A 16,329-nucleotide genomic window follows, 5' to 3' on the forward strand; every position below is an offset into this window, starting at 1 on the left:
AGGCTGCCTTTTAATACAAACACAAAACTCACATTTAACTTATTAGCTGGGGGAGGAATAGAGATGAGAGTTGGATGAATTTCATGAGTCATCGTTTCTGTAGGATAAAAAGCAAGCTTGTCTCAAAAAAATCAATTCATTTGCTTCTATTTTGTATTGCAGATAGGAGTGCTTAAATAATAAAAAGATTAATAAAAACACTTCCACCAATTGTTCCAGAAAAAAAACCACTTTTGGATTATGAAGGAATATTCTTTAAATACAGAAAAATAAAACATTTCAAATGGCACAATGTTTTGGGAGAGGAACACAAATGCAGATTAGTCACACTTGAATGTACTTCCCCAAACAATGCACTGCTTAGTGCTAAGTCTAAGACATGTACATACCCCAAGGCATACAAAGTGAGGGTCTGTATATTAGTTTAATTCATTTATCATTGACTTATTGCCATATTCCTTCCAATCTTGTGCCAACTCTTCCCCCAGACACCACCACATGCATGTTCTGCACCCTGACCACCAAAGTCATTCCCAGCTCAATTGTGCAGGCAAATCAAGGGATGTGCTCGTGAAGCAGGATGAAAGCACAGCGCTAACGCTATGGAAAGGGTAACAAAATCACACAGTTCAAGTGCAGCATCATCCTCCAGTGGTGTGCAAATTTCAATCAACCTTTTTATGAATTACTGTTTTTATTCAAGATTTTAGAAGGAGGTGGAAGGAAAGGATCAGGCAGATAAATGGTTTGCCTGAAAGAAGCCCAGAGAAGTCTAAGCCAGCTGAATGATGGCAACGATCTGCTGAAACAGGGATTTCATGGAATACTCAGGAGAAGTTACAAAAAAGGAAAGCACAGGCTACAGCGCGAGCTGCACAGACTTTGAATACAACATCAAGCCATGAAAAATTAGGTAACACTCCAGGTATCCACTGATTCAAGATCTCAGCAGAAACAATCCCTAAAAAGATCACTGTGGACGCATGGTGGCGAGAGGGAGATATTGCTGACAGGGCAAACGTGACCTGCCACAGCACGCAAAGCAAATCCTTACACTGGGTGTAGATAGACACAGTGAAGACGTATTATTTTTTCTCCTCTGGAGACATAGCTCAGAGGCCAGGCCCAGCGACCCCAGGAGTTACCATGTACAAACCACTCTAAACACCGCTCTCCTTCCACTTCCACGTTTGCTGTGTTTGTTTCTCAACACCCCTGCAGCCCGACCTATCCAGTTACATGGTGACGACTTTAGGATAGCCATCAACTCTCACCATGTGTCCATAAAGATCTAGCGCAGCAGGATCCCACCTTGTTCTTTGGGTGTTGCTGCAATGAAGAGCAGACAGTACATGCAAAGGCAAGCTCTGCAGAGGGTGATACCTAGGACTTAGCATTACAAGCTCCAGGAAGGTTAAATACTCCATTGTAATGCAATGTGGATGCTGTCACACATAGTATTCTGTGATATTAACCTTTTTTTTTTTGTACAGAAGAAATAGACAGGGTATTCTGGGAAGGAAAATTCATCAACGCCAACACTACAGTTTTATCCAAAAGCTCTTTTTTTTTTTGGCTAAAGAATAAGCAGCTTAAATTTGTACTGAGACTCAAAAGCCTAGTTTAAAAAGAATTTTTTTTTCCTGGGGAAATATTAAGAGCAGATTGTGTTTTTCAGAGACTGTTAGAGTAAATGAAGGTTTTATATTGATTTCCCAGTGCTAGGAATGCACACGAGAAAAAGCAGAGTCTGTCGACATCGTGTAACTGATGGACAGCTCTTCTTATCCATCCATATCACAGCACTCCTGGCACAGATGCCTCCAATACCTCATTTTCTGCATTTAATATTGTTATTGGATTTGAGATGAGCCCTTGTTAATTCTGCAAGAGCTAGGATCACAGGCAAGGGGACTTCCCTTACGATGCAAAGCCTCACCTGTTCATCACAAGAGTCTGGAGCACGTTGGCTTCCACAAACACAGCAATTCATCTACCTGGTCCATCAACTGCTGAGTTTGAACTGGAAGAAAACTGTCTTCTCAGAATTCAAGGAGACAAGACAAAATAAATTACTGTGCCTGCTGTACTGGTCAGTCAGTTCACATATTATATCCACATACAGATGTGATCAATTGAACTTGTGCTTATGTAAGCAGCCATGTTATTCTATTGCTCCATCTTTAACCGAATAAAATTGTAGCAAATTAGTTCTGGTGCTGTGCAGAATTACCTGCTGTGCAGAATTCCCTGTTTAGTCTTTGAACAAAGTCCATAAAAAGCACACAGAAGTTGTTTATCCCATCAAATTGCAATTTGGACCATGCAGCTAGAGCACAGCTGACCTGAGGTAGAAAGTTCACAAGCCACTTAGCTCTGCTTCCAAGTTAATCCCTTGCCTAAGCTTGATATAAGGCAAACACAGCTTTTTGGCATGGACAGGCTTCTTGACGAGCTGTATCACAAATTCCCAGGTGCTCTCTAAGATTTCCTTACCAAAAGGCTCAATGTAGTTTTCTTTCAGAGCTGGAAACGTGAAAGCAGCCTGGATCACACTGCAATGCTACTCAGTGGACTTAAATGTTCCTAAGTTTTGTGATATGGTAAAATAAATCTACAATGCAGAGTTGGACTGTTTTGAATCTAATAAGCATATGACAACACAGAAACATGCTATTATTTTAGTGTTGTTAATTACTCCTCCCAAGGCCCATGACAAATAGCTATCTGATTAAGAATTGTTTATAAAATTGGAAGCTTTTTTTCCCCCGGCATTACTGTTTTCATGCCTCAAACATCAGAGCTGATAGGACTAACAACTCTAAAAATTCACAGGCAGGAAAGCACAATCCCCACCAAGTGGTATAAAACCCACATCTCTCCCCACAACGCTTAATGTAATCTTAACAAAGGATGTCACACTACAGGAAATACTTGCTCCCATCGAAAGCACTTGACAAACAGCTAGGAAAGGTAAAGAGGGAGAAGTGCTAAAACAAGTGAGGATCTTGCCACTGCTTGCAAAAGTATACTGGGTTAGAAATAAATGCAAGCTAGAAATAATGGAACTGGCTTAACATAACAGATCAGTCAGTCATTACCATGAAGAGAGGTGCCATTATAATTTTATTTCAAGCACAAAAAACAAGTAGAGATGCAGATTTCACTTAGTGAAACTGGGAGCTGCAAAACAGCTGCTATTCAAGATTATTTCTAATAATCCAGTTTAAGTCACAGAGCATTAGGGCAAACAGAGGACCCTCCTGTTAGACGCACAGCACACAGAATTTGATATCCACCCAGCAAGTCCCAGGAACGTTGGGCTGAATCTGCAGATGACGAGCTACAGTCACTCCACACGGAAACACAACTAGCTGTACCCAACACACAAACAGCCATCAAAACCAGTTGAAACACACAAATCATCAGAATCACCTTTGGTTTGGATTTTTTGGTGAGGGCATATTTTACACTGGGAGGAAAAAAAAAACCCGCTCTGTTGAAAACTTGACACAAGCTTCTAAAAGAAACTGTTCTATCATAGTGTTTCAAATTAAGAATCATCCATCATTTGGTAATTCTATAGGAATTCTTCCAGGAAAGGGCTCAAACGGCGGTAAGGTTTGAGAGTAAAACAGGTTCTTCTGTCTTCTCTATCAGATAAAAAAAAACACCTATACATCAAAGACTCATTCCCTTGAAAGGAGCTGTATGACTCATTCCAGCTGTGGAGCGAAACTGTGGTACTTCCAGTTGATCTCCAGCATTAGCAGAGCCACGTTAATGAGTCAAGGGAGTTAAGAGAAACTCTGCATCTTGAGAATGAAAAGCTGCAAAGGTATTAAATGGTTCGTCAGTGGTGCCTGCAGCACGGGCTCACAGCCACAACAGGTTTTGCTCTTTAACTTTGACTGCTGTTACTCTCACTCATAAATCATTCTTCAATTAAAAACAGTTTTAATTAATAACACACACCCTGTGCCTATGCCCTGGGCCATTTACACTCCAACTATTAAACCATGCTGGGTCACGTGCCAACTAGAAGCATCAACAGCTTTTTTTCCAGGCTTACAAGTAGTTTGCACCACTGTAAAAGCACAGTTACAAGTAAGCACCTGATCACTCCTGGAAACACTGGGCACCCACAGGGAATCATCTCGGCAAGAACGTGCCATCCAAAGCTGGTAGGACAAAGAGGGTTGCGAAACGTGACAGCAAAGCAGCAGCAAGAGAACTCAGTCCAAGGCACTCAGCTGGACAGTCACCAAGGGAACTACTCGACTTTCCAAGCCCTTCTCCCTGGTCCTCCTTCACCACAAAGCTTCCCAGTCAGTACCCTCGCCTGGAGAAACAGGAGCATCACTGGCTCTGTCTCTTGGTTTCAGAATGCAAACTGGGAGACCAGCACCTAAAAAAAACCAAACTGCTTTCTACAGGAACCCCCATTCACTTCCCCCATACAATTCCTTACCATTTTAGGTTCAAACTGCACACAAGTCCCAATAGTTTACCTCCATCTCTCGATGTCTCCCTTGAACTGGGGGTTGGTTAGAGCTAATGAAACATTAGAGTGGCAGCTGCTCTTTGGTAAAGAAATATTTACACGTCAAGGGCTTGACCTTGCCCTAAGAGGTGACTCAGAGCCAGTAACAATGCCAGTTTGTGCAAGACAAAGCTGAATAAATGCGCCCTGGATCACACACTGCAAAGCTGTCAACCCATGAACAACTTTAATTGGGTGTTAAAAATGGAACTGGGTTGCTATTTTGTATGATTTACATGTAATATTTCACATCAATGGCTCTGCATAATCCCCTGGAGAACAGTGGAATAAACACTTTGGAACAAAAACATATGGTGTCTCAGTCATCACACATGGAGCTGTGCCAGCACATTCCAGTCCTCACCCCACCCCACCTCCCCGTTCCTCCTTTGCCTCACAGGACCCCTTCCTCCCCTTGTCCTGCAGGCTGCAGCCTCCCTGCATTTCAGTCTTACCTGTATTATGTTATTTTGTAATAATATATGGGTGGCTCAGTTTGGTATTTAAGGGCCCTCTACTTTCCCATCTCTTACTCATCTGAATTGTTACCAATACCCCTGCCTGCAGGCTTTGAGCACACCCTGTCCAATTGCGTGGGCTATCAGAAACCTACGCACAGTTTATTTAACTACAGTCACTATGCAGCAGTCCAAAACCCATCAAAATCGCAATAACATCAAACATTTTCCTGTTCACCACTGCACTAAGTCAGAACACAGTATTTCAGCCAGCACAACAGGTAGAAAAGTCTGCCATCTAGTTTGTCATGCTGCATTAGCAGCGTGGCAAAATTACATCCTTTAACTTCCTCTCAGTTTGACACTGTCCAATCATCACCACTATGAAAACCACATGGGGGGAGGTCGGTTTGTTTGGGTTTTTTGTTTTTTAATGTTAAGGGAAGAGTTATTACTAGGCCCTCTCTTACACAGCAAAAAACAGTCAGGCAGCATTTTGTTTTGTTTCAAATACACTGTAAAGACTCTTGCACATTAATCAATGTTAGGGTATGACAAACAATTCCCATTAACAACATGATCACCAACATCACCATTTTCTCTGGAGACTTCCCACTTGGTGCTAGCAGTTAACAGATGAATAAAGTCAGGCTTCCTTAACCACAAACCAAAGGTGATCACCTCTGTACTTTCACAGGCTGGGTACCCATCACAATGTTCTGCAGGCATTTAAAAACAAAAAAAAAAACCCAAAAAAAAACCAGCGATGGTAAGAAGAACAGAAGAAGAAAACTAAACTAATTTTTATAAGTCCCTGATTTTCCACTTCTCAATTCACCCCACTGCCTTTACGATGCATAATCTTGGAAAATACTCCAGAAAATTCCTGCTACAATCTGAGTCTCAAGGTATTTGCTCACTGCTAGATACAATTCCTTCCCACGGGCTGCAGTTCTTCACAAACTGCTCCACTGTGGGTCCCTTCCACGGAGTGCAGTCCTTCAAGAACAGACTGCTCCAGTGCCAACCTCCCTGGGCTGCAGGTGGATCTCTGCTCCTCCGTGGGCTGCAGGGACACAGCCGGCCTCACCATGGGCTGAGCCATGGGCTGCAGGGGAATCTCTGCTCCGGCACCTGGAGCTCCTCCTGCCCCTCCTTCTGCACTGACCTTGGTGTCTGCAGGGCTGTTTCTGTCACATATCCTCACTCCTCTCTCCCAGCTGCTCTTGTGCAGTAGTATTTTCCCCTTCTTAAATCTGTTATCCCAGAGGCGCTACCACCACTGCTAATGGGCTCGGCCTTGGCCAGCAGCAGGTCTGTCTTGGAGCCAGCTGGCATTGGCTCTGTTGGACATGAGGGGAAGCTTCTGGCATCTTCTCACAGAAGCCACCCCTGTAGCCCCCGCCCCGCTACCAAAACCTCATCACACAAACCCAGTAGAGTGCAGTATTATTTAAATTGTAAAACAAATAAAATGGCCATTAAATAATTAAAAGGTTGACAGGAGAATTAGCTTTGACATCAGCAGAAACATCAGATACATGAAAGGAAACACTCAACCTAAAGAGACCACAACAAAACCCTTGAAATATAATAAATCTTAGTATTGGTAGGGCACAACAGGAGTCCCAGTAGGATATCTACTCCACATACACTCTACATTGTATGGCTGCAGCTTCTGTTCTTTGAGGTCCCTAGTAATAGTGTAATTCCACTGCATGACTGTTGTTATTGCACCATTTACCTGAGTGGTTGCTTCAACTCCCAAGCAGAGATAACATAAAACCCAATACATGGCTGTTCCTATGCAGAGACTCATGTGTTGCCCCTTGTCTCAAGGAGAACATTGTGGATCAAAGCACTATCTTCAAAGATGTTCCAACAGACGCATTAGTGCTCAGACGTGATAGTGCCTCTATTTACAGCATAGGTCAAACTCCACATTTTTGTAACTAAGCAATTATTTCCATTATTCCTAGGAAATCAACTTAGTGTCTAGGGATTCTGGTCCATGAAACATAGAGTACAAGACCCAGCTAGTAAGGCATGACAGCTATGTTCCCATTTATTCTCCACTATAAACAGAGTGAAAAAAAAAAAGCAAGCTCTAGTTGATCTGTTTACTGTAAGCTGTGCTATACATGAGCAGTCTTAAAGAGATTATTAAAAACAGTTCAGCACAAGTGCTTGTTTACTAGATCTTGTGTTGCAGAGTAGTTATTTACTAAAAGGCAGTACTTGTCCTACAATGTACAGCTCATATACCGGAGAACAAGAAGCCAATACACCAGTGTACCAACGAAATTTGTCTTTCAAGTACTACAACACCATCCTCCAGTTTGCTGGCAGCAACCTGACAAGGGGCTTCTGGATGAGAAGAGTTAACATTTCAGAAACAAAATGTAAAAATTGATTTGCATTAGTGTGACATGATGTAAATGCTTGTGGACACCTGGAACCAGGGTGGAGATGAGATGAATAAGACCTGGGAACACATTCCTCAAGCCATTGAGCATGGGTAACAAATTTTTGTCTCATTTATGGATAAATTTTACCATAGAAAAATGCAGGACCAAAACCATTCCAAGTCATTAAGCATAACACTTCCAAAAAAAGGTTCAACTAATACAACAAACTGGAAAACTCAGATTAACTGAACAACCTCAACCACAACAGCTTAACAGCAATCACCAGTGCCAGGAAAGTTCTATGCATTGCTGGACCCTTAGGAAAATGTTTTGTCTACAGACTAAAAAGCTTGCCAACAACAGCACAACAATGAAAATAAATTCAGGTTATCCCACAACACAAACATCTCACCATGGTTTGACAAGAGAAAGTTTCTATACACAACCAAGGAAAAAAAAAACCAATCAACATATTGTATAATTTCACAGTGTACAAGTTAATATTTATGAAGAAAAGCAAATCTTACACGTGATCATTCTTGTGTTCTGCTTCACAAAGGACAACATTTGCAGATGGCTACAACTTGCTTTCTGTCATTTGTTCCTCTACTAGCCATTAGAGTGGCTCACAGATGTTACTGATACAACCTTACCACAGGAAATCCAACTACATCCTTTAGCAATTATCAAGGAGATACATAAAGGTAAAGAAATATAAAAAAAATACGCTATGCCATTTCCTTTGCATCAGCAAAATTAACTGTAGAAGAGTGGAAAGATTAGCAATGCAGTTATACAACAATCCTCCAAAAAGGAAATTAAAGATTGAATTTTACACTATAATAAAAAAAATTATACTGGAAAACAAAACAAAAAAAAAACCCCTTTGTATTTCACATTAGAAAGACATCACCTGAATTTCCAACCAACTTATTTTTGCAATTACTTCTAAACTCAGAAATATATTATCTGCATCTGTCCCACTGCGCTGGTTTTGGCTGCAGTAGAGTTAATTTTCCTCACAGTAGCTGGTAGGGGCTGTGGTTTGGATGTGTGCTGGAAACAGCGTTGATAACACAGGGATGTTTTAGTTACTGCTGGGCAGTGCTTACAGAGTCCAGGCCTTTTCTGCCTCTCACCCCACCCCACCAGCGAGAAGGCTGGGGGTGCACAAGGAGCTGGGAGGGGACACAGCCAGGACAGCTGACCCCAGCTGACCAAAGGGGCATTCCAGACCGCAGGGCATCGTGCTCAGTGTATAAAGCTGGGGGAAGAAGAAAGAAGCAGAAGGGACATTCAGAGTTACACTGTCTGTCTTCCCAAGTAACTGTTAGATGTGATGGTTGAACACTTGCCGGCCGATGGGAAGTGGGGAATGAATTCCTTGGTTTGCTTTGCTTGTGTGCGCAGCTTTTGCTTTACCTATTAAACTGCCTTTATCTCAACCCATGAGCTTTCCCCACTCTTACCCTCCTGATTCTCTCCCCCATCCCACTGAGGGGGGAGCATGGTGCTTAGTTGCTGTCTGGGGTTAAACCACAACACAGATAAATCAGGAAACTATCCACAGCCAAGTGAAATCCCATCTTTCCCACTGTAGTTGGATAGTGAGTAATGTAGCTTTTTTAGCTAGCAATTTAATTACCCAAAAATGTAATGCCTGCTTCATGCCAATATTATTTTCAGAGCAACTCAGAAAAATACTAGGAATGGCAAAAATAGCTACAGGATTTTTTTAAAAAAATATATTTTTGTTTCATTCTAATTCCAGATGAAGACCCCCTCAGCTTGACCTAGTAGAGGCTGGGTAAAGAACAACTCACATCAGCTTTAGAGAAAACACTGGAACACATTCAAGATAAGCACAAGTGTTGCTCTAACCAGAGCTGAGGCATTAGCCTCACCTTTGTACAAGCGTATTATACATTTTGAAGAATGCTCTTCCTTCAGCTCACAAAAATTTGATTTACAGTCTGTAAGCATCAGATGACGATGATCTTCATTCTAGTCCTGTTTGCCTTCCCGCCACTGTCGAGAACCTTCATTCCACGCTACATATACAAACAGAGCAAGTACCACATGAACAGTAACTACCGCAACTATGGCAGCATAAAAATAGCTGTCTCTGTCGGACATTCCTAAGGTACCTGAGAAAATAAAGAGAGTAAAGAATATTAGTTACTAGAAACACTGAAATCACAATTCTTCCTAAAGACAAAAGTTACATTTACTCCTGTACCAAAAACTGAGCTCAGAAAGATTCATAGGAAAGAATTCAACATGGTGATTACAGACCTTGAAACTATTTCTGGAATAAAGCAACATGGCAATTATTCAATATTTTAGATAAAATACCCTGGTTTTGAAGTCAACAGCTTAGAGCTCTATAACATTCCCTTTTTCTGCTACTACCTTCCAGCACCAAATAAACCTCAACATCCTTTGTTCGTAAGTGTAACTCTCTTTGTGGGACAGGAAAATGGAGGGGGAGGGGGTGAGATAATTATACAGTTTATTTGCCACTATAACAGGATAAAACAGTAGAACAAAAATTAAGTTTAGAGGAATTCTACCTTCCATATTTACACTGTAAAATAACTCCTCACCAGTTAAGACACATGAAGGCTTATTTCATGTGAGACGCATTCATGTATCACAAGACCAAATACTAAAATACAATTTCCCTTCACTCATTTAAAAAAACAAAAACAAAAACCAACCAAACAAAAACCCACACTTCACATCACAAAAATACCACCCTCCAACACAAAACCCAGTCCTATCAGTGCTGCCCAGCTTGCTAAATCTCAGGGAAGGAAAAAAATAAAATATATAATTAAAAAAAATAAAAAGGATCTTGAAAGTTACTTAACAAGTTTTCAGCTTCAGCCTTCAGAACTACATACAGCAGTACACGTCAAAGGACAATCATCTTGGAACAAATCAGTCATATATTCACAAACCACTCTTAAAAGCAGCTGCTTTCTCCCTCCCTCCCTCCTCTCGGCTTTTGAAGGAGAGAACTTCCTAATACTGCGGGATAAAAGTATTAAAGCCTTGCAGAATCAAGGCTTGAATGTGGCTGGTTGTTAGCAGTTTGACAGAACTGCTTCAAACAAACAGTTAAAATATCTCTCTTTTTTCTTCCTTTTTTTTTTTTTTTAAAGAAAGCTCTACAAGCAACCACGCTCAATATCTGAAACTGGGTGTATGACTTAATTGATCTGCACTTATAAATGGAAGTATGTTCTAAAAAGCAAAAAAATAAACCAAATAAACAATATTACTCTGTCTTGAACACACAATTAGTTTGCAACAGCTGCAGGAAACATATCTCTGATGATTCTGATAAAAGCCTGCTGCAGGGTAGTGTTAGATACCCCTTAGGTAAGGGGAACAATGCACCTCTACGCTCCTGAAACCACTGCGTAAGAAACAGCAAACATTAGATTGTAGACCACAATGCAGGGAAGGATGCATCGGTCAATTATACAATTATCTGTTCTAATTAGACATTACAAGGTCTTTAGTCTGCATAAGGAAACAAGTATTCAAAACAGGAAGGAGAATAAAGATGCTATTAAAGAATTGTGCTTTTCCTCCTTTTTTTTTTTTTTGTAATAGTAACACTAATTGGCAGAAACAGAATTACCTTCAAATATATAGGCCTTTGATGAAAAATACAGCCCAACAGGTAATGTGATCATTAGAGCTGTGAAGAATAGAAGTGTTCTTAAAGTTGATGTTAATGAACCCTCATTTCTGAAATAAATAAGAGAAGTTACACACAGAAGAAAGTCATATATGCCTGAAACAGGACAAGAACTTGTCCCAAACAGAAGCCAATTACTTTTCAAGAATTGAGTAAGTAAATCATTTAGAAGTGATAAAGAGTTGGGAGTACGCATTTGTTGGCCACAACAGAAAAATCCCAGCATTCAGAACAATGCAATGATTCTGCCAGCCAAAGCTCACAAACAAGATTAAAAAGTCTTTAGATTTTTCGTTGATATTACTTTGCAAGCATTAACAACATATGGGGTTTATATTAAAATGTTTGTCAGTGTGTGACCTTTAAAGGTGCCTTCCAACCCTATTTTATGATTCTATAATTTTAAAATATCTAATATTAGATACAGATGCACTTGTCATGGGACAGTACTCTGCATTACAACTTGCCAAGTTCCCTCTTTCTTTTTTTTTTTTTTTTAAAAAAGTAACTATAAGTCCAGGAAAATGACAAATCATACAGGCTAGGATAGAAAGGGAAGTACACAGAATGACTTTAACAGCTTGGTACTGCAATTGAAGTTCCTTTTTATTAGGTATGATTCCTCTATTTAAAATAGTTTCTGAGTTTCCACTGAGAAAATTGGAATAAGTGTAGCAATAATCAGAATACAAAACCAACACACCAAAACATTAGTAACTTCTTTTGCCTTCACAGACATAAACCTGGAGGACCTTGAGCAAGAGAATCGCAATGAAGGATTTTGTACTTGGTAAGGCCTCTCTGAACTCGATCTGCTAGAACAGGTTTTGTATCTACAAAACACCACATACAGCTCGTTTTTGTGCGTGCTTCCACCAGTTTTCACTCACTCTGCTTGGCTGACCACATAATTTTGTGCAGAAGTAAACATGCAAGCCAAGCAGTACCCTTCTGACTTCCAGGGCCTAATGGCCCATGTCCTTAAGGCTTTGAAAAACAAATATCCATAGAAAACAATTAAAATCACAATTCTTAAATCTCCCAAGCACCTCCACAGCAATTTTTGTATAAGTAGTTTAAAAAAAGTTTTATCAAGACATATTTATGGCATAGTATATTGCTTGAAATCACATTTTATCCACGAAATTTCTTTGGAAAAATAAGTGGAAGTGGGGAAAAAAAAAACCCCTCATCCTCTCACAGTCATAAAAAGACAGTGAGGTGCAGCCACATACAGCTTTTACACTAAAGCAAACAGCGCTTTTTGCTGATCATGCACTGCCAAACATTTAGGTAGCATATTAAGTAGTTTAAAAAAAAACAAAACCAAACAACATTCAGAACCTTTTCCTTTACTAGAGTTTGTCTCAAGGTCTGTCAGGGTGGAGAGCATAACTCCATTCAAACTTTCCATATGGAAATTAGAAACTGTTCTCTATTTAACATCTACCTATAGAAAACCTCCAGCTTATTACCAAAGTTAAGAACTCCACTGTTGACAAATACTTTTCTTCCACTGACATACTTTCATAGGCAGCAAAGCCAAATATTCGTGTACAGTCTCAGCCACAATACGCAGCTTTCAACCGCAGACCAGGCTCCACGCTCGGGTCCGGGGCTGCCAGGGTTACGCAGCAGGGCCGAGGCAAACCCGGGGCCTCCTCCACCCCCTCCGGCTCCTCCCGGCCCGAGCTGTCGCTCCCCGTCTCCCCGAAAGCCGCGGGACGGGCAGACTCTCCTCCCCGGGAGCTGCACCCCCGCCTCAAGGCCGCCCCGGGCTATCGGTACCGGGAGCGACCGCTGCGGCCTAGCAGACACCCCCGCTCCCGGCCAGGCTGCGGCCCGCCGCCAGGCCCTGCCACCTCGCAGGGGTGCCCGTCCTCCCCGTCGCCAAGCCCTTCCACTCCCCAAGACTCACTACCTGAAATCGGACACAGGAACCGTGTTCAACGCCGCCTCACCGTACCGCTCCATCACCGCCGCCCCCTCTCCGCGGCCCGCGGCACCGAACCTCCTGGTCTACCGGAAGCCCGCCGCAGGGGCCGGCGCATGCGCAGGGCGGCAGCGCCGAGCGCCGCGCGCCTCCGTCTCTATAGCAACCGCGGGGCCGTCGCGGCCTAGCGCAGCGCGCCGAGCCCGCCCAGCCCGCCCCTCAGGAGGCGGTGGGCGACCGGCATCGCCTGCGGGGCGGGGGCGTGGGCTGCAGCCGTGGTTTCTGTTGTGCTGGGACGCTGCTGTGTGTGTACGGGGAAAGCCACCCCGCGCAGGCTCACCGCGGGCTTGAAACAGCAGCGCAATCTGAGATGGAAAATGTCTGCGCGTGGCGAAACCGCAGTCGAGCACATCGACACTTGAATGCATTGGGTGAAGGTCAAGGCGTTCCAGCAAATGGCAGTGGTTTCAGTGCCAAAGGGAAAAAAAAAAAAAAAGATGTTATTGAGATGTTTTGATAAGCTCACCAGTACAAAACACCATAAATGAAAAAAACACAGGCAAGGGCTAAGGCCTTCTCTAAACAGAAACTGCAACGTTTCTCTGAGTTGTCCTGCTAGGAGGGAGGTTTGTTCTCTTACAGGTTTCTTGCTCTCCTAGCACTCATCAAAATTCCTTCTCCAGTCAAAGATGAAATTTCTGGTCAAGATCTGAAAGAAATAGTCCCTGACATAACTAATAGGTGCTGGAAATGAGAGACACAGGACTCGGGCAGGTATCACGCTCATGTAGCCTGGCTGAGCCCTAAGCATTTCCAAGGTGATGCGCTGTTTAAGCTATTAATTCATGTCTCTGTTGAAGCTACTCTACTCTGCTTGAATACTCGCCAAAGGATGGAGTTGAACCGAGCTTTTCAACAGAAGACCAGAGTGTTACAACCTCTGTGCTATGCAGTCAGCCTCATTTGCAGGGGATTAATCATTTATACCCAATGAACAGCTCTAGCAGGAACGCAAAGCATTGCAACTTCCAAACAATAGCTCTGGAAGCCATTTAATTGAACGGTGCCATTTAATTGAACCTCATATATCACAGCAATAATGCATTTGCCCCTTTTATGGTAAAACCATGTTGCTGTCTTACCACTTGGCCATGCCAAATCTTAATTGTGTGAGTCACTCACTCCACACATAACTCCTTCCTCATGTTTTCCTGCAGCATGCAGACAACCAGTGTTTTTGCAGCCCAGCGCTGTGGCCTCTGCCCTGCTCCTTGTTGCAGGGCTGCATAGGATATGGCACGGCATGCAGACCTCATCTTTCTCTCATGGGCCAGCGTGGCCTCCTGCTACCTATGGCCATGGAAGAGAGGAAATATTAAAAAGAGTTGTTTTCCTTGCAAGCAGTAAGATCAGGAAATAAGCACTTGGTTCTTGGTAATTCCTGCTGTGAGCCTGCCACTCAGAACTTACTCAGAGTGAATTTCGCTCCTCTGGGCAATGGACACTACACAGTACCAGCAGCTACAGCGTGTGAAGGTGGGAGGGAAGGAGCAACACCATACGCAGCACTGATTTTTCTCCCCTCTCATTATGTATAGTGAGGCCTTTTATTATGTTTTCTCCAGTACATATGAGAAAGAAGGTGAATTTTGTTAGAAGCATTTTTTTTTTTCAGCAATGGACATAGCTCAGCCACCAGCTGTTTGTTAAGATGCAGCACAGTTCAGGCTATTCACTGCTTATGGAAGAAGGTCTGGCTCTTGTGGTCACACTTTCACTATAAACCAACAGCTTTTAAGCTCTTTTAAAACATGACAGCCCTCCTCTCATTTGAATCCACTGCTGCCTGAGCCAGCAAGAGAGACGATTTGCATGAGGGGGGCAGAAGAGGGCTAGTGTGGACCAGGAGGGTGCCCTTGTAGCCCATACCCAGTTGGATGGGAATGGAAGGAGGGTTTGCTGTGTAACATGAGCTTAAAACTTCAAATTAGTTCTTGAAAACATCTAATTAAATTCCAGCTAGCCACTCACAAAATCCAACCCAGATGTGCAAGAAGGTTTTCTTTATTTATGGACCATTTAGCGAACAAAAATAATTTGGAAAAAATTCAGTGCATAGTTGAGATACAAATCAGATGACTGGAGAATATGAATGTAGATGCGGTGAACATTTAATCACTAGATACATGATGTTCTTTCCACTTCTAGTTTGACTTCCCTGTTTGTTTCCCCAGTAGGAAAAGTGATGACATAAGACAGTTTAATAGCAAAACAACAAAACAAGGAAGCATAAAAGTGGAATAAGTCTCACATCATGTAAACTTACCATAAAGATGCATATCAATCATTTGAAAGTAGCAAATCACTCAAGGCTTAGCAGCCCAGGTCATTAATTTTTAATATAAAATTACTTCATATCTTATCACACGGATGCTTTCATCTACTAGACTAATAACAATTTTGCTGAATGATTTCCTGCATGTTTAACTGCTTGTCTTTCATGAGCACATGAGGGAAATACAAAACTATTAGAAAAAATTTGCTACTGTGAGAAAAAGAAAAGCTTTTTATTTCCATTTTTTTTTTGGTGTCAGTTATTTTAAAAGATCTGGAACATGCAAAGTCCTGTTAGTTTGCTTCAGGTTTTATACGTCAAGTATTCTGAAATTTCAGGCAGATCGCAGACCTGTCTTACCTTTTGGATTATAGAGCAAATACAAAATTTACCTTTAAGCAGAAACTGTGTTGCAAGCACAAGAAGCTGGCAATTTAGCTCAAACCAAAGATCTGCTACTCTAAGATGTTGTCCTCAACAATTGCCAGGGGATGGTTGGAGAATATAAAAAATAAAGCCCACGCAGAGCAAATCCTTTCCTGGGACACTGTTTCAGCTCCCAGCAGTGAGCTCTATGGAGAGGACTGCCTGCCGGTGAAGGGATTCCTGTTTGTCCAGCAAATGGAGTGAGAAAGCCTTTTAATCTCTTAACTCTGACCACGCACCTCCAAGTGCTTGGAAAATTTTCTTTTCCTCCTCAGCTTCGCTTGTGCTGCAGCTCCTTTAGCTGGTCCCTGTGAACTGCCTTGCAGCCTGCCTGTAGAAGATTAAAAGCAGCATGAAAAGACAACCTGTTGTGCAACTGCTGAACTCGGTTCATTTGGGCTCATTTGGCGTAGTGAGCACTTTTTGAAATTCTGACTGAGAACAGAGTCTGTGTGGTCAGGGTGCTCTGCAGCGCAGGGGCGCAGAGGCCCCTGCTTTTCTGGGGGTCTGCATC

The 16,329-nt window shown here is 42.2% G+C and overlaps 1 protein-coding gene across 1 annotated transcript; it reads right to left on the minus strand.

The window, feature by feature from the left end:
• Positions 1 to 9,261: 9,261 nt before the first annotated feature.
• VMA21 (vacuolar ATPase assembly factor VMA21) lies at positions 9,262 to 13,153 on the minus strand. Its single transcript, XM_086756768.1, is given in 3 exon segments — positions 9,262 to 9,556; positions 11,062 to 11,171; positions 13,040 to 13,153. Coding segments are annotated over 3 exon segments (309 nt in total). The 5' UTR covers positions 13,096 to 13,153; the 3' UTR covers positions 9,262 to 9,413.
• Between the last annotated feature and the right edge of the window lie 3,176 nt (positions 13,154 to 16,329).

Source organism: Chlamydotis macqueenii, chromosome 11, assembly GCF_036417535.1.
Source record: "Chlamydotis macqueenii isolate bChlMac1 chromosome 11, bChlMac1.mat, whole genome shotgun sequence".
NCBI classification, from domain to species: Eukaryota; Metazoa; Chordata; class Aves; order Otidiformes; family Otididae; genus Chlamydotis; species Chlamydotis macqueenii.